A 20,665-nucleotide genomic window follows, 5' to 3' on the forward strand; every position below is an offset into this window, starting at 1 on the left:
GGTGAGTGAAATTATTACCCTAATCACATATCTTTAGCAGAAATCTATTCTATGGAGAATTCAGGAACTGTCTTCCCTCACTACTCCCACTTAAAATTATCCATAATAGATAAAAACAAGCTTCAAAATACATTTGCAGATCTTATTTTCCTCGGGCTTCAAGCATTTGCAATGACAGTCAGCAAGACCTAAGGGGTGACTCTTCTTGAGTACACTGCACAAAATTATCACCCAAAATAATTACTTGCAAAAGTGACTTGGGTTGATGCAAATGTCTTCCAACAGAGGAAACCATAGGAGGTGAGAAGGAAAACATGGAGAAAATGTTAATCCAGAGTGGGGCACTGAATATCAAAATAACACCCTGCTCTCTCAAAATGATTATTGCTTATGGAAGGCTAACATTTCAGTGCACTGAAAGTGTCTTTAAACACTCAGTGTGAATAATTCATATCTGTAAAACAATATTACTACAGATTGTAGTCTTCCTACAATCTGAAATGCTTTCTGCCTCATCCATAAGAAATTGACAAGCTGAATTCATCCTCTCAGAATTAATGGCTAAATATCAATGTTTAAATTGGGTTTCCCAGATTGTAAAATCTAGAGGAACTGGAAGGTGTGCTATAATATTTTGCCTCTAGGGAATTTCAGAGAACATACACCAATGAATTCTCCAAAATATGACTGTCTTAACATGACTTTTGCAAGGATGTCACCAATAGATATGATAAAATGGAAGGGAAAAAGATCAAATGGAATAAACTGTTCTTCCCCTCCAAACTTTCTACTCCCAAATCATTGTCTTATCCCAGCCCCCAAATCAAGTACACATTCCCTGAGATCCCACAGGCCTCCAGCCAGGGAAGACCTACTCTTGGAGGTACCATTCTCTGGGTTTGGACTCTAAGAGTGGAGAGAATAAACTGAATAGTGAGCATACAAGCATTTGTTTCTCTCTGCTCTTGATGGTGGATGTGATGTGACTACCTTGACTTCTCTGCTATGGAATGAAACTTCAAAGTGACCTAAAATACACTCTTTCTAAATGAATAAATATAAATAAATAAATAAATAAATAAATAAATAAATAAATTGGGTTTCCATTTATATTCTGAACTTTGGCCTGCTTTCTTTGTGTATTCTTTCTAATGGCAATAAAATCCTTCAAAGATTCAAGTACTTCAGTGAGCACTGCAAAGCTCTGCCCAGGAAATAAAGTAAGTGATATTTCTCCAATTGTATCTCACTGCATGTATTAACACACTTCAGAGAAAATCCCATGACCAGGAATAGATAGTAATATAAAAAGAAATAAATGGGTATTTACATTTATTTTCCATTTATTTATTTATTTATTTGACTGTTTTTCCTATTCTGAAATGATTGTCTTATTTTTTGCCTCAATCCAATTGTGCAGCTAATCTCTATTCAGGACTGCTAACAATGAAAGTGGGAGCTGTTTCTGACTCTTTTTACTGCTTTTGAGACCTTGCTCCTCCTATTAGATTGGTTCATTCAGCCTGAAGATGAAAGGTCATGACTTCTCTTACTGCAACTTGAGATGCCATGTATGATTGACATGCACTGCTCTCTTCTGAAGGGAAATGGAGGTGGAATGGATCTGGTGGAAGTTGAGGTTAGGAGGAGGGGAGTAGAATGAGAGGAGTGAGGGAAAACTACATTTAGGATATAAAACATTGGAGATACATACATACATACATACATACATACATACATGCATACATGAATAAATGCATACAAATATACAAATTCTCTAAGATAGAAACGAGCCTTTTATTAATTTAACTATACATTTTGAATCAATTTATTTCCTACATTATTCTTGTAAGTTGATATCTCCTGTACTATGAACAGAATGATTAGTGAGACATAACGACATACATGACATGTAACAGAAAATCTTACATATTCATGCAAATTTCAGTATACAAGAAAGGAGAGGATCAAAAATTGTTGTTCTCAGAGAATTGGAGAGTTTTAATGAAATAGTGATGAATCTTGACAAATAGGAATTAATGAATATGCAGGATTCACACAATACATTTATAGTTGGAAGAATGTAGATGAATTAATCAAAATTGAAACACTGTGTACAGGGGAGTACACAAACTGCTGTTTAGTTATTAAGATTCAGAAAGAGAAATGAGTCCAAGTGCTGATGATATGAATGCAGTTGGGCACTTGACATGATTCATGGATTTTCAAGAAACCTTCTGTACTTATATGTTACCGGGAGTATTCACTTTTCTGATATCTGTATTTAGGTTGCAATATAAAGATTTGAACTGGCATTCATTCAACTGTAGCATGCACATCATTAAGTTATCAGTTGGTGGAATATTTCCATCATGGCAAGATCTGCTTTACTTCTTAAAATGAGCTTTTGTTCAGAGTGAGAGCATACATGAAATGAAAGGAGGATGGATTCATGTAACATATGAAGGGAATTAGTAATATATCAATACATATGGAATTATTGGTTGTATCGCAGGCAAGGTTAGGAAATTTTGAAAAGGTATAGAATAATATTCAACTCAGGTATTTCCACATTATTACTAATACATGCAAAAATTTATCTATGGAAATTAAGCTTCTAATATGCAGAAAAATTTATAACATATTAGAAGATGAGAGCATAAATATGAATATCATCAACACACAAAAGCATTAAACATAAAATCTGAACTTGCAACATTATTGCTTACAGTGGAATGCTGTTTAACTGTTCTAAAGATTTTTATGTAATGAAGAAACACATGGAAAAAATGTATGTTAAAATTTTCTTGTAGAGTATGTTTTGCTCTTCACACAACACAGTGAGTTCCTTTCTGGTCTTAAGAAAATTATGTAGCACTTGGGGGCAAAGATGAAGCCCACGAGACCTGCACTGGAAGCCAAGATAGCAAAGACTTCCATGGCCAACATGACCTTGCCCTTGGTGCTGTGGTAGACAGGAAGGAAGGTGACCCACACACTGAAGAAAACCAACATACTGAAAGTCATCAACTTGGCTTCATTGAATGTGTCAGGCAGGTTTCTGGACAGGTAAGCCAAAGTGTAGTTCCCAAGTGCCATGGAGCAGAGGTATCCCAGGACAGAATGGAAGGCAATAGTGGAGCCCTTGTTGCATATGATAATTATGTGGCCATGTTCAGTGTAAACATCTGAATCGACAAAGGGAGGAGAGGTGCTCAGCCAGATTCCACAGAACATAAGTTGGATAAGTGTACAGACAGGAATGATAAAGTTAGGAGCCCTTGATATCATTATCCACCTCATCCTTCTCCCTGGAACTGTGGACTTGAAGGCCAGAACCACAGTAAGAGTTTTGGCCAAGACTGTGGAGAGAGCCACCGTGAACAAAACTGCGAATGTGCTCTGCTGTAGGATACAGGTGACTGTGTTTGGATGGCCAATGAAGAGCAAGGGACAGAGAAAACAGAAAGTCAGAGTGATGAGCAGGATGTAAGTGAGAGCCTGATTGTTGGCCTTGACAATGGGAGTGTGGTGGTGCTTCACAAAGACACCAAGAACACCCACTGTGAGGACAGAGCACCCCAGGGCTATGCAGGAGAGTGCCATCCCCAAGGGATCTTCATAGGACAAGAAAGTCACAGCTTTCTCAAGGCAGTGGGTCTGCTGTACATTTGCATAGTGACTTTCTGGACACTTCACACAATTGTCCATATCTGTTCAGGGAAAAAATGTCTTGAGTCCATGCTCAGGCACACCTCCTATCCCAAACACCTTCCCAGCACCAGCTTTCTGACATGTTACATACATCTCTTGTTTCAGTGTTTTTAAGACTCAAGCAAATTAGTCTTCAATAGTGAAAATTCCTAAATGGTCTGAAATCAATAATCCCATATTCTTTCTGCCCATTGTCTTTTTGGGGGACTTGATATGAATAATTCTTTTCTCTTCATCTTTGTACTTAAATATGTTTGGGTTTAAGTGGCAATCTTCACCTATATATACATAGTCATAAATTAGTGAATTAAGTTGCAAAAACAACTTTTTATGGGATTCCTTCCTGGTGAAATAGAATGAATATGAATTGATCATGTGAGTTCAGTACGAAAATAATGTGTTCTCAAATTTCATCCTTATAATGATGCTCTCTGTAATTGGGCAAAATTTTACCTATTTCCATGGTATTTATTGGATTTTCCAGTTTGTTCATTTTGGGAAGGTGCATGCAAAATAAAAATCAGCAAAATTTTTATAGCATGAATACTTACTTTTGTAACTTTAGTTTTTAGGCATTGGCATGGAGAAAGTCATATTTAACATATATGTATAGCATTACTTTATTTTTAATGTATTTAAAACAGGATTCTTCTGTGTGGTGTTGACTGTCCTGCAAAACACTCTCTAGATCAGTCTGCCTTTAGACATATTCAAATAACTGTTTGCCTCTGTGTCTAGACGTATGGGATTAAGGCATGTGCCCCTAATGCCTGGCAATATAGAACATTTCCATTAGACTTAGTTTGTGATGGAATAACTTTCTGAAAATTTCTCAATGATTATTTGTGAGTTTCATGTCAAATGAAAGCATATAAGTATCATTGTATTATTTCCATATTTTTATTCTGTTAAAAACTCAATAGTTTCCAATTGAATTTTGTTGTTAGAGACAGTGTTTCTCTGTAGCTTTGGAAGCTATCCTGGAACTCACTCTATAGACCAAGCTGTGATGAAACTTAGAAAGACCTGACTACCTCTATCGCCTGACTGCTGGGATTAAAGGCATGTGCCACTACCACCAGGGACAATTATATATTTTCTGAAAACTTACTTACTAGTTTTTCAATTCATAATATTGCCAATGCCAAAGTTATCTTACTTAGTATTTATTACTGGTACCAAAAGCAGATTACACAGATATGCTCATATTACTAATCTCAAAAAATGAGAACAAGGCCAGAGATTGATGTCCACCTTACATGCCATCACAGCATTCTTCCAGTAGCTGATAGAAGCAGAAAAACAGACTCACAGCTAAGCACTGAGCTGAACTCCTGGATTCTATTTGTAGATACAGAGACATAATGAGCAAAGTGTCAAGACCGTGTTAAGGAAAGTCACAGAAACAGCTGACATGAGCAAGTGGCATCTCAAGAATTTCAGACTGACAGCTGGGAAACATGCATAAGAGTGAAGTAGGCCTCCTGAATGTGGGTGTCAGTTGAGGAGCTTGGGCAATCTTTGGGGCCACTGGCAGAAAAGTCAGTATATATCCCTACTGCATGAACTAGCTTTTTGAACCAATTCCCTATGGAGGGATACTCTCTTAGCCTAGGTCCTTGGGGATGGCCACAGTCCTTTTGCAAATGATGTGACAGACTTTGCTGATCCCCCATGGTGGGGGCCACACCATCTCTGAAATTGGATGGGGTGGGATGGGGAGATGGTAGGAGGAATGGGAGGAAGAGAGAGGGCACTGTGGTTGGTATGTAACTAAGATTGTCCTTAATTTAAGTAAAGATAAAAAGGAAACACAAAATATATGAGAACAAGTCATTTCTTGCTCAGTGGACTTATCCTCTGATAGAGAAGATTTGTTAATTTTGTGTGAAATAAGAAATAAAACTACACAGAATAAAATGTCTAATATTGATATGATTTATAATTACCCAGAAGAACAATAACTAGGTCAGTCTATGAGCACATTTTCAATAGGGATCTCACCCACACACTCTGTGTTTAGGTACCATTCAATGGCATGAAGACTCAGACTAAATAAAAACAAGTAAAGCAAGCCTATCTCAGGATATACATATCACTTGCTGCTTCCTGACTGCAGTACCAACATGCCCAGTACCTCCTGCTCCTGCTACATTGAGCCTTGTAGTCACAAACTGACAGCCAACTTGTCAACCACTTGGTCAAAGCATCAAGAAAAATAACTAATTGATGGACATGTATGCATATATATTCCATAAAACAGAAGAGTTGAGTGCCTTGTACATGAAAGAGAAATATTTAGGGCTATTTCAAAATAAAGATGGACACATACTTTTCATACTAAACATAACTATACATAAAGATATACTGATAAACATATGAAATTTACTTCTGCAAAAATCACTGATATCATCCTGGATTAAGAGAGTTTCTGTGACCCTGGCTGGATGGCCAGACACTCTAGGACCTAGCTCCAAATGGCACATTTCGAAACCTACTCCAATCCCCTGAAGCCCCAGATAACATGGCATAGCCATCTCACATTCCTGACCATCCCATACCACATAACTAACCAACAGATCTGGGGCCAGTTTTGCATCTGGAAGAGCAACCACTGAAGTCATGTCCATGCATGCATCTGGAGGACAAATAACCAGAGTCACAGGACACAACTGCACCTGGAGCAAGTGTGACCACATAAGCCACAGTTCCCACCTGCACCAATTGGAGGAAAAGGAACAATGGAAACACAGGCCCCAACAGAACCTATTAGAAGAAGAGATGGATAAATGAATACATTCAACAACACAAAGAATCATACAACACCACCAGAAACCAGTGGTTCTACAAAAGCATGACCTCAGCATCCCAATGCAGGTGAAGCAGAATAAACCGTTAAAAATAACTTTATAAGAATGATAGAAGCCCATAAAGAGGAAAAGAAAAATTCCTTTAAAGAAGCAGAGGGAGACAAACAAAAAATTGGAAGAAGTTAACAAATCCCCTAAAGAAAGTCAAATTAGAAACAGTCATATGGGGGAAGGAAACTGCTAAGGACTTGAAAACTGAAAGAGATGCAATAAAGAAAACACAAACTGACATAATTCTGTAACTTGAAAATTTGGGCAATTGATTGGTTCCAAGCATAACCAACAGAATAAATATGATGAAAGAAAGAATCTTGGGCATTAGGGATAGATAGAGGAAATAGATTCATTGATCGAAGAAAATGTTAAATCCAATGAATTATTAACAAAATTAACCAGGAAAATTGGGACAACATGAAAAGACAAAACCTAAGGATAATAGGAATAGAAAAAGGACAAGTCCAGGTAAAGACACAGAAAATACATTCAACAAAGTCATACAAGAAAACTTTCCCAACCTAAAGAAGGACATGCCTATGAAATACATGAAGCTTAAAGAACACAAAAAATTGGACAAAAAGTACTCTACATACATGATTATCAAAACACTAAACATACAGAATAAAAAAGAGAATATTAAGATATGCAAAGGAAAAAGACCAAGTGACATACAAAGGCAAAACTAAGTTAATAATACTCAAATTCTAAATGGAAACACTGAAAGCAAGAAGGTCATGGATAGACATTCAGCAGACACTAAGAGACCTTGGATATCCAGCAAGGTTTTTAATCACAACAGATGGAGAAAAGAAGATATACCATGACAAAACCAGTTTTAAACAATGACTATACACACAAGCAGCCCTAAAGGAAGTACTGGAAGGAAAACCCCTTCCCAATAAAGATAACTACACCAACAAAAACACAGGCAAAAGATAATCCCAAGCTAGCAAAACCCAAAGAAGGAAAAAACATGAAAATAATTGGAACTAACCAAATAATAGGAACTAACAATCAATGGTCATTGATATCTCTTAATGACAATGGTCTCAATATATCTATAAAAGACAAAGACTAACAGTATGAATACAAAAAAGAGGATCCATCCTTCTGCTGCATGCAAAAAAAAAAACACCTCAACTTCAAAGATAGGCGTAACTTCAGAGTAAAGGGTTGAGAATATATTTTCCAATTAAATGAACATAAGACAAAGCCCATATAGCTATCATAATGTCCAACATTTAGACTTCAAAGTATAATTAATCAAAAGAGATGAAGATGGTCATGTCACATTCATCACAGGGAAAACAATGTCAGGATGAGGTCTTTATGAGCACCTATGTCCCAAATACATGGCACCTACTTTGTATATGAAACATTACTAAAGCTTAAATCTCCAAATACTAATAGTGGGAGATGTCACACCCTGCTCTCACATCTGGACTGGACTACCAGACAGAAACCTAACAGAGAAATAATAAAACTAATAACTGTTATGACTCATGAGCTTAAGATATTATAGGACATTCCAACCAAACACAAAAGAATACACCTTCTTCTCAGAACTCAAAAATTGACCATATACCTTGTAACAAAGCAAACCTCAACAGATACAATAAAAGTGGAATATCCCCTGTATCTTATCAGGAAACCATGGCTTTAAGTTAGAATTCAGCAACAATGATAACAGAAGAAAACCCACAAACTCATAAAAATTGAACCATGCTCAACTGAATCACCACTGGATCAAGGCAGAAATAAAGAAGAAATTAAAAACTTGTGATAATTCAATAAAAATGAATGTACAACATATGCAAAATTATGGGACACTATGAGAGCAGTACAAAGAGGAAAGTGCCTACATTTAAAAATGGGAAAATCTCACATTAGAGAATTAACAACACACCTGAGAGCTCTAGAACAAAAGGAAGCAAACTTGCCCAGGAGGAGTAGACAGTTGGAGGTAATCAAATTGAGGGCTTAATTTAATAAAATAGAAACAAAGAAAAAATTAAGAGAATCAATGAGACAAATATTGATTTCTTCGAGGAAATCAACAAGATAAACAATCTAAGTTCAAACTAACCAAAGGCAGAGAGAAAAATTCCAAATTAAACAAATTCAGAAATAAAAAGGGGAACACAACACACAATGCAGAAATTCTGAGTATACTCAGGTCATACTTCAGAAACCTGTCCCACACAAACTTGGAAATTTTAAAGGAAACGAACAATTTTCTAATAGATAACATGTAACAAAATTAAGTGAATACCAGATAAACCATTTAAATAGATGTATAACACCTAACAAAAAAGAAGCAATCATCAAAATTCTTCCAACCAAAAAAAAATAAAAGTTCAGGGACACATGGCACAGAATTCTACCAGAATTTCAAAGAAGAGCTAATAACAATGCTCCTCAATTGTTCCATACAATACAAACAGAGTGTGCATTTCTGAACTATTTTTATGAGGCTACAGTTACCCTTATACCCAAATGAGTCAACCACAATTAAGAAAGAGAATTAAAGACCAATCTCCCTCAAGAACATTGATGCAAAAATACTCAATAAAATAGTGGCACACTGAATCCAAGAATACATCAGGAAATCATCCACCAAGGACAAGTAGGCTTCATCCCACAAATGCGGGGATAATGGTTCAATGTATGGAAAATATGTCAATGTATTTCACTATATAAAGAAACTGAAAGTAAAAAAAAAACTTCATGATTATCTCATTAGATGCTGAAAAAGATTTCAACATAAACTACCTCCATTTCATGATTAAAAACTTGGATAGATAAGGGACACAAGGAACAGAGTAAAACATAATAAAAGCAATATACACCAGTTCCATAGACAATATCAAAATAATAGGCAAAAAACTCAAAGGAAGACCCCCCAAATCAGGAATAAACAAGGCTGTTTACACTATGCATATCTATTAAATATAGTACTCATTTCTAGCTAGAGCAACAAATGTGACAACAAAAGAGGATCAAGAAGACAAATTTTGAAAGGAAGAAGTCAAATTTTGAATTTGTGGATGATATGACAGTATGCATGAGTGACCTGAAAAATTCTACCAGGAACTGATACAGCTGATAAACAACTTCAGTTAGTGACAAGATAAAAGGTTATGTAACTGTCCTGGGGTCTGCTGGCAGGTCAATTCAGCACCTGAGGCCAAAGTCACCATAAGTCTGCTGAGATTGCTGGGATAATCCACCCCCACTCCGGGCAGAGAGGTGAGCTTCAGCCCCTGCCTTGTGCCCAACTTCCACCTGCCCACTCTGGGAACTCCTATCCTGATGACTACAGACAGATAGACTTGCCCACTGAGGACAAAGCAACTGCAAGTCTGCTGACATCGCTGTCCTAGTCCCGCACACACCCACCGGGAGAGGGAGTGCCTCAAAACCTCCTGCACAAACAGTGAGACCCATCAGAGTATCAGAACCTCTTGCACCCACCAGAATAGAACCTTGAGCCCATACACACCAGGAGAGGAAGAGATATCACCTGCACCCACTGGAAGAAGAGCTGGGAAGATGACAATAGAAGAACAAATCCAACAACAGAAAAATCGATATGACACCAAGAAAGTCTATAGACTCTGACAGCAAGACCTGAACAGCCCAAAACAGATGAAGCAGAAGAGAATGACCTTAAAAAATTCATGCAGATCATAGAGACCCTAAGAGAGGAAATGAGAAAATCCTTCAAAGAAATGGAAGAAAAGACAAGCCAAAAAATGCAAGAAACAATTCAAACAGTTCAAGGTTTGAAAGCTGAGACAGAGACAATAAAAAAATACATTCTGAGGGAATGTGGGAATTAGAAAAGATGGGTAAACAATGAAGAACTACAGAAGTTAGCCTAAGCAACAGAATACAAGAGATAGAAGAGAGAATCTCAGGCGTTGAAGATATGCTAAGAGAAATAGATGCATTGACCAGAAAAAAATGTTAAGTTCAACAAATCCCTCACACAAAGTTCATGGGGAATGTCCTTCTGTGTATGTTTATCATATTGATTGTTGAATAAAGCACTGTTTGGCTAATGAGGCATCAAGTTAGGTGGGACTAGGAGTAGAGGAGGATTCTGGGAAATGAAGTAAAAAGAAGTCTTGAGATACAGGAAGGAAGTGACATAGCAGGCAGTCTCATATCTAAGCAACAACAAGAAGTAAGTCGTTCTCTTTCTCTTGCTCTTCCTCCTCCTCTCTGTGGAATTGCCATGTAACTGCCAGGAAGACAGGAAGCAAGGTCTTTGTCCTCCATAAGATAAGTGTTATTATTATGCTTGATAATTAAGACTGATCTAGCAAGTAAGAAATCCTAGTCATTGGCCAAGCAGCATTTGTAACTAATATAAGTCTCTCTGTGTTACTTGGGACCTTAATGTGTCCTGGGCAGAACTCAGGCAGCCAGGCTGAAAGTGCCCATGTGGCGGCAGGGCTCAGGTGGCTTTGGATTAAGACTTATCATTACACAAAATATCCAGGAAATATGAGACACTGTGAAAGATCAAACCTCAGAATAATATGTATAGAAGAAGGTAGAGATACCAAACTCAATGGTGCAGAAAATATAATCAACAATCTCATAGAAGAAAACTTTCCCAACCTAAAGAAAGACATGCCAATGAAAGTACAAGAAGTTTCAAGAACATCAAATAAGCAGACCACAAAAAAGTCTCCTTGTCACATAATAATTAAAACATCAAACATTAAGAATAAAGAAACAATATTAAGAGCAGAAAAGTAAAAAGGCCAAGTAACATACAAAGGTAAACATAACAGAAATACACCTGACTTCTCCATGGAAACACTGAAAGCCAGAAGGTCCTGGAAAGATATTCAACAAACAGTAAGAGACCAGAGATGCCAGCACAGACTACAATATCCAGCAATCACTCTAAATGGAGGAAACAAGTTATTCCATGACAAAATCAGATTTAAACAGTATATAGCCATTACACAAACCTATAGAAAGTACTGGAAGGAAAATTCCAACCTAAGGAAGTCAACTACACTCACAAAAACATGGACTATTGATAATTAAATTTTACCAAATGTCAAAAGATAAAGCAGAGAAAATACACACATAATACCAACAACAACAAGTCAAAAACAAACAAGAATTAAAACTCAATGGTCCTTAATTTTCCCCAATATTAATGGGTTTAACTCGACTACAAAAAGACACACAATAACAGAATAGATAGGAAGACAGAATCCATCCCATTGCTGCATACAAGAAACACACCACTACTTCAAAGTCAGACATTACCTCAGAGTAAAGGTTTAGGATAAGATTTTCCAATCAAATGATCACAAGAAACAAGCTGCTGTAGTTATCTTAGTATCTAAAATTTAGACCACAAACTAAAAGCAATCGAAAGAGATGAAGGAATTCATTTCATATTCATCAATGGAAAAATTCATCAGGAAGAAGTCTCAATTCTAGACATCTGTGCCCCAAATACAAAGGCACCCACATTCATAAAAGAAACATTATTAAATCCCAAATCACACATAAGAACTCACACAGTCATAGTGGGAGACTTCAACACCCCACTCTCACCACTGGACAGTACCAGCAGACATAAACTTCAGAGAGAGACAAAGGAATTAAGAGAAGTTATGAAACAATTGGGATCAACAGACATCGATACAACATTCCATCCAAACACAAAATAATATACCTGGTTTTCAGTACCACATGAAACCTTCTCTAAAATTGACTACATACTTGGGAACATAGCAAACATCAACAGGTACAAAAAAATGGAATAACCTCCTGTCTATTATCAGACCACAAAGCTATAAAGTTAGAAATCAACTAGAACATAAATTACAGAAAACCTACAAACTTGTGGAAATTGAACATTTCACAATTTCACCATTCCTGGGTCAAGGAAGAAATAAAGAAAGAAATTAAAGACATTCTAGAATTTAATGAAAATGAAGAAACAACATACCCAAACTTATGGGACACTTTGAAAGCAAAACTAAGAAAGAAGTTCATAGCTCTAAGTACTCACATGAAGAAACTAGAGAATGGTCACATCAGAGAATTGACAGTACAACTGAAAGCTCTAGAATAAATAGAAGCAAAATCACACATGTGGAGCAGATGCCAGGAAAAACTCAAACTGAGGGCAGAAATCAATAAAGTGGGAACAAAGAAAACAATTCAAAGAATCAATGTAGCAAAGAGTTGACTCTTAGTGAAAATCAACAACATAGACAAACCTTTATCCAAAATAACAAATAGGCAGAGAGAGTCCATGCAAATTAACAAAATCAGAAATGAAAAGTGGGACATAACAAGGGACACTGAGGAAATCCAGAGAATCATCAGGTCATACTTTTATAACCGGTACTCCACAAAATTGGAAAATTAAAAGGAAATGGACAATTTTCTAGATAGATATCACTTATCAAAATTAAATGAAGAACAGATAAACAATTTAAATACACCTATATCTGCTAAGGAAATAGAAGCAGTCAGGAAAAGTCTTCCAACCAGAAAAAGCCCATGGCCAGATGGCTTCAGTGCAGAATACTACCAGAAATTCAAAGAGATAATATCAATACTCCTCAAATTGTTTCACACAATAGAAGCAGAAGGTTTATTGCCAAACTATTTTTATTATGCTACAATTACTTTGTTACTCAAGACTCACAAAGACACGAATAAGAAAGAGAAGTACAGAACAATAACCATCATGAACACTGAAGCAAAAATACTCAATAAAATACTGATAAACCAAATCCAAGGACACATCAGACAAATCATCCACCATGATCAAGTAGGGATGCAGTGTTGGTACAACATATGAAAATCTATCAATGTAATCCACCATATGAACAAACTGCAAAAGAAAAATCAAATGATCATCTCATTAGATGTTGATAAAGCCTTTGACAAAAATCAAAACCCATTCTTGATAGAGGTACTGGAGAGATCAGGAATAAAAGGAAGGTGACAGAACATAATAAAAAACAATACACTCTAAACCAACAGCCAACATCAAACTAAATGGAGAGAAACTCAATTCAATTCCTCTAAAATCAGGAGCAAGACAAAGTTGTACACTCTTTCCATATCTCTTTAATATTCTACTTAAAGTTCTACCTGGAGCAATAAGACAAAAAAGGACATCAAGGTGATACAAATTAGAAAGGAAGGAGTCAAACTTTCACTGTTTGCAGAATATATGATAGTTTACATAATTGACCTGAAAAACTCTACCAGGGAACAACCACAGCTGATAAACACCTTCAGCTAAGTGGCAGTATAGAAAGCTAACTCAAAATATAAGGAGTGCTTCTATATACAGACAGAAAATGGGCTGAGAAAGAAATCAGAGACACATCAACATTTACAATAGCCTCAAACAACATAAAATAGCTTGGAGTAACAATAGCCAAATGAGCGAAAGACCTGTATAGAAAGAACTTTGAGTCTTTAAAGAGAGAAAAATAAGAATATATAAGAAAATACAAACATCCCCCATGCTCTTGGATAGGTAGGATCAACATAGTAAAAATGGTAGTCTTGCCAAAAAGCAATATACATATTCAATGCAATTCCCAACACAATTCCAGCACAATACTTCACAGAGCATGAAAGAACAATACTCAACTTTATATGGAGAAATAAAAGAGCCAGGATAGCCAAAACACCCAGTAAAATAAAGGAACTTCCAGAGGCATCACCATCTCTGACCTCAAGCTCAATTATAAAGCTATAGTCCTGAAAACAATGTGGTATTGGCAGAGGAATAGATAGACCAATGGAATCAAATTGAAAACCCTGATATTAACCCACAATGATGGTGTGAGGGCAGTCTGTCAGTGATATCTCTCACACCATTGATGTCCATGATTGACTTGACTGGTGTTGCTGCTAGGCAAGTGTTCCCTTCCTCCCTTATCACACTGCATGCATCAGTCCCAAAGATGGACACTTGTCAGAGAGGACAACTTCCCCAAATAGAGAAGGACCAGTCTTTGGCCAAGGGTATACAAGTAGTTGCACTCCTCTGTTAGACCCTCCAAATAGAGTCTCAAAGTTATCTTTTATTGTGTGCCTTCATGTAGCCGTCTCACTCTCAAGGCACTCTTTTCCTCAGTTTCCCATTGACTTACCTTCAGTTTGTTCCTAATGGAGCATGAGTCCTTCACAACCATAACCCCATGTCTTATTTAGTCAAAAGCACAGGGTACACAAACCATGCTAAATATTTCATGGAGATTTAAATGTGAATATTTGAAGATAAATACATCTCATTCTATGAGACTGGAAGTCTAAGACTGTCTGTTTAGAACCATTTAACATCTTTGTTTTAGCTACTTCTTTCTGAAACTATTGTGAAGTGTCTTCATGAACTTAAATCATTCATGCTTTGAGGTTGGCATTTCAGGTTGCCTCAAATATACACATGTAACATGTACATAAACTTACCATGCCACTGAAGTACACAAAACATCTGTATGCACAATAAGTCTTTGGTAATCTGCACAAACATTATTAATATACACAGATTGAAATTAGTCATTTTAAAGATACCCCAAAATTGGAAAATTTGTATTTTCCTGTAATAACTTTTATATCTTTGAGTATTTGAGGGAAATGATTACTGATCCAAAATGTTCAAATTATTAAATGAATAATCTCATTAGCTAGAAATCCTAATGATGGGGTGATCCTCTCTGGCTTTTTCTATATTTTCAACACTATGTCAGTAAGTACTCCTGCTAGTCACCATTTTCAGTTACCTCATGCTGATTTTCTTTTCCTTCGATGTATTTTGACACAATATTTCTCTATTGCCCTAGATTTGCTATGAAAGACAGATCCTTGCACTTCAGTCCTTAGTTGCTCTGAGAATAGGAGTAAACATCTTGGTCTGGCTTTATCTCAACATTAACATGAATGGAATTGATGATGACATTTCAACTAGTTGTCAAAAAGCAGAATAATGTGCTGGGTGTTGGTAGCACATGCCTTTAATCCCAGCACTCTGGAGGCAGTGGCAGTGGATCTCTGTGAGTTCCAGACAAGCCTGGTCTACAGAGCAAGTTCCAGGATAGGCTCCAAAGCTACACAGAGAAACCCTGTCTTGAAAAACAAAATAAAATAAAATACAAAAAAAACAGATTAATGCTTCCATGAACACATTATGTAAGATAGAGTCATTTCTATACAATAGTTAATGAGTATTATCAGGTTATTTTAGGCAAAGGTTAATCAGATAAAAGAAGTAATACAAATCTAGATTCAATTTCATAATACATGGGCAATTATTGGTGAAATAACATTGTGCTCAAAGGAAGATCGACATGATAGGTTTGGGACTTAATACACTGATATGTATTTTGTGTTCCACAACTATTTTAGGAATTTAATAACTTTATTACAAACTTATATCACTCTCACAGATGTTATGTAATGTGATGATTCCTATAGGAATATCGAATGGAGGTAATCAAGGAAGAATAGATATTCATTAAGGGAAAGTTGAAAGTCATTTAGGCAAGACATGAAAAGGGCAGAGTATGGGTAAAAGTTGTTGGGTATCTGGCACCTGTTGCTCTTAAGTAGGGCACACATTCTGTCACAAACACTTACATGGGGAGTCAATACCATCTTTGACTCCACACGCAGGTGATCTGATGTGTTCTTCTGTCTTTTGTGTATTCCAAGCAAGGCTATTTTGAACACACATGCACAAAGGCAAACATTCAGCGACAAAGAAATGCAACTAAACCTTATTTAAAACATCGAAAATATAACCAAGGGTAAGTCAAATACATTCCTAATCATCTTTGATGGATACAGAGCCATTACAGAAAATATAAATGTAAGGATGATGAGGACACACCCATTAAGTGCATGTTAAATATGAATAAATATGATTTCAAAAATGAGGAAAGTTGGTAATTTATACTTTGTGTTAAATGCCACAGTAAAAAGAATCAGACTACTCTGGGATGCACAAAGTGGTTTTCCTCAAAGACCAATGCCTAAAGAGAAGAAACAATTCAACTATGAATTTCTATGGCCATGCTGCAATTTAAAATGATGACACTATGAACTGAAACATTTTTACATGCCAGTGAAAGATTAGTGCTTATCTCTGATGTTCCTTCACAAATTGTTTCCATCTGCTTAGACGTTGATGGATACCGTGGAGAAGTGTGAAACAACCCAGTAAGACTGACACTTACCTGTCTTATTAGAAATCTCATTTAATGGACAAGGAATACAATCATAGCAACAGATGGCCTGCCCCTCCTGGGGTGATTTTCTGAATCCAGGAACACAGCTCTTACTACACACAGAGCGGGGAAGCTGAGAATTAAATACAAGAGAGAAAATACTCACAAGGGTACAGTGTGCAGATAATAAAGAGATTGTTTTCAATATTGAACAGTGAAATAGAAAGATACATATTTCAACAACAGATCATGGTTTTGATACTTCAATTATGAAATGGTATGCCCAATGAAGTTCAAAGTTTAAAACAATGATGCAATGACAATAAATCTCTGACGATTTCTGGTAGTGTTAATTGGTAGGGTAAAGTAATAGGAAGTTGCATCTTGAACACAAGTCTGGATGGGCAACCAGAATGCCATAGTGTCCCTACTGTGGGTTTTACAATGACTGGAAGGAGCAATTATTTGATATTTGTGATATTTAATATCTTTTCAGATATAAACTTGAAAGGATTCAGAATTACAATGCAAACAACTATTTGGGAATTTCTGTGAAAGATGATCCATATTAGGGTACTTCAAGGGGAAGACAGTCTAAAAGTTCATAGTATAATTTCATTGATTATTTTGCTGGACAGATGAAAAATAAAAAGTGATATGAAGGGAAGTGTTAATATCTATCGACTTCATTACTGAAGAATCAATGTGAATGAAAATCACTCTTCTAGCCATGACTGCCTGAATCTTGAGGCATCTGCACCTACCACAAGAGACCATATTAAGATCCTAGGTTATTTCCCGCTTTGCATTCTTTTTCATGTTTTTGATTAAATGACATTTTCAGCAGGAAGACACTTAATTAACCCACAGAAATGAGCCCTTCGTGAAACAGTGCTTTTGCTATAGCTGCAAAGCAAAAGGGCAAATGGCCATGGACTGATATTTCCTATTCTGAGAATCAAAATAATCAGTGTATATTCTGCACAGGGATGAAACTTAATAAAATGGCAATCAATTAATCACTTGAAATATTTGTCTTTGGAGAAATGTATGGAACAATAAATAATACCACTTCCCAGAATAAGACAACAAGAAATTCCTCATATTGACAGTTGTTTTGTTTATATTCTTGAGTTCCATTTAAAGACCCAGAAATTATTACCTCAGAAAACAGATGTTTCCTATATAGTGATTAATGCAATAATGCAAAGTTCATCCCACCTCTGTAAATCCTGTGTCCCACTGTATCATATGATCAGACAAAAACAGTTGTTGACCCTGTGGAGCTTTTAGAGAAAATGTTCCAACTTTCATATTTTGTCTGAGACCAGGTGGAAAATTCCAGACATTGAAAATATCATACTCTTCATCTAATTTCATTTGTGAATCCAAAACCACATCATGTCCAGCACCATTTTTGAAATGAATTTGCTTGAGAAAATAGTGAAGCTAAAATAGATGTAGAAACTTATGATGAATTCACTTCAACTGAACAAAATGAAACAGAGTCTCTAAGTGACTTTAAACCCTGACAAGAAATGCAAGTTTAAAAGAAATCAATTAGGGATTTTAATGATGAATGCTCCCAAAAGGACATATTCATAATGTTTCTATACTGTCGCTGAGTGTCAAAACAATGCACTGGTACACACACACACACACACACACACACACACACACACACACACACACACACACCCATATACGCATACGCTCACAAAACAAAGTGAAACACGGAATGCTAATTGAGGCAGATATGCAAAAATTTCAACTGCTAACCATTTTAAAATATATAAAATATTTCAGTTTTCAGTATATACATTTCTATGTTAATGTACAAAGTATAATAAAATGGTCAGTCAGTTAATGTAGCCATTGCTTTATCATGTGAACCTTCAAGGGTCTAGTACAATTTGACCATTTAGGATCCACTACTCTGATTTCTATTCTTAAATGGATTTAGGTATACTGGGGTATCAAATTGAGCATATTGACAGGAGAAGATTTTTCAGATTATTTGTAACACAAAGTGGGTACTGAAATAAACACATTTCATACATTTAATTGCCACCTAATTTTCATGTACAATGGCACAATTTCTACAATGATATTTATACAAGAATCTACAAACTCTTTCATGTCTTTTTGGTTAAATCTTCCACAAAGTACAATAGTGTATTGAGTGTTTTTAATAAAGCCTCAGTATGTTACAGTGCTATAGTTAAAAGGCAAAGGAAGAAAAATTACCTCCAAATGGTTGGCATTCCCTACACCATTTTCATGAGTTTTTATTTGTATTTGTTTGACACTCATCTCATGGAGACTGTGAGCCACAGCATACACAGAATTATATATATTGTAAGCCTCTTCAGTCATTTCCATGTTCCACATTTTTGAAGGTAACAATTCCAAAGAAGCATTGGGTAGGCAGTTACCCAATATTTTACAGTCAGGAAGGGAAAAAGAGCAGTTGAAGTATATACTCCATAAAAGAGCAAGATAATGATCTTCTGGGTATTTAGAAGGGGTGTATGTCTGCATAAACTTTCTAAAATCAGAAATCTCATCATGATGGTGAACAAAATAGATGGTTCCATGAAATGAATCAAACACAACAGGATCCTCAATGCCACCAAAATCCATTTGTGAAGTCATGACCCAGATTTTCCATGTTTTTAAAACATACATTGGATATAGAAATACACCATGAGCACTTTCACTATCATCATAAAAGATAACCACATTAGCAGATGACATCAGGATCAGCCGAAGAGTGGCTTCATCTACATAGTCTGAGTAAATCATATTTTCTGAAATCAATTTTATGAAAGCTATACATATTTTATTCCTGTGAAACTCTTCTCTAAAGTCTGATAGAATCTGAATACCTTTGTGGTTATCTATGAGGATCAACCCCACCCAGGACCAGCTGAAATGAATCATCAAAGAGACAATACCAAGAGAAAGAGTCGTGTCCTTTGGAGCAGTCTGGTAGAGAGAAGAAAACTGGCCTTTGTCACTCAGGATACTGTCAAATGGTCCAAAACTAAGCTGAAGGGATTTTCAAATCAGAAGCAAGAATAAAAACATTATTATAGAATACAATCTTATACCAGAGGAAACACTTGGGTTTGATAAGGTATAATGCTGTTTTAAAATCCTCTGTCATTCCTGAAGAATTTTATTGACAATTTATGACAAGACATAGAGTGATCTAAGCATGATCTGAGGGAACCAACCTCTTTCTCTTCTCTTTCTCAAAGAATATGAGGTTACATAAATAATGCCTGATTTCTCTTTAATAGACAAGTGCTGGGCCTCTCTCCTTTACATGATAAAACATTTGACAAGTCAGCATTTGAGTTGCTCTATCACAGCCACATCCCTCACCTGTGGATATTTGTAGAGATTCAGCAGTCTTCCAATACGTGCAGATGTTGCCCATGACACTCCTGTAAGTAGAGCAACAGCCTTGTTTTCCCTTCTACATGTGTAGTTGGGAATGTTGAGTTCCATTCCTGTGAGCCAAAGAAAAGCTTCCCTGAGAAAATCCCATTCACTTCTTTGGACATTGTAGAAATCATATCCTAGAGATGTGTTGGGTAAGAGATGAGGGTTCCTGTTGATCTCCTCAATTGCAAATATGAAAGCCAAAGAACACTGGAAGCTTTTGAACTTGAACCTGCAAAAAACATTTTGTCAATATTGATGGAGAGGACCCATACCGTACTGAGTATTGGTTTGATGCAAACACTTTTATCATTTCACAGTCTTATTTCTACAAATGAATAATTTTATGTGATCCCAGGAATGGTTGCAATTAGAATGTTCAGCATATACTAAGCAATG

At 36.2% G+C, this 20,665-nt stretch overlaps 1 protein-coding gene across 1 annotated transcript; it reads right to left on the reverse strand.

Moving 5' to 3' along the window:
- Positions 1-2,796: 2,796 nt before the first annotated feature.
- Positions 2,797-20,539, reverse strand: LOC100769986 (vomeronasal type-2 receptor 116). Its single transcript, XM_027413395.1, is given in 5 exon segments — positions 2,797-3,713; positions 16,826-16,949; positions 18,038-18,265; positions 19,064-19,867; positions 20,207-20,539. Coding segments are annotated over 5 exon segments (2,406 nt in total).
- Positions 20,540-20,665: the final 126 nt, after the last annotated feature.

Source organism: Cricetulus griseus, chromosome 4 (genome assembly GCF_003668045.3).
Source record: "Cricetulus griseus strain 17A/GY chromosome 4, alternate assembly CriGri-PICRH-1.0, whole genome shotgun sequence".
NCBI classification, from domain to species: domain Eukaryota; kingdom Metazoa; phylum Chordata; class Mammalia; order Rodentia; family Cricetidae; genus Cricetulus; species Cricetulus griseus.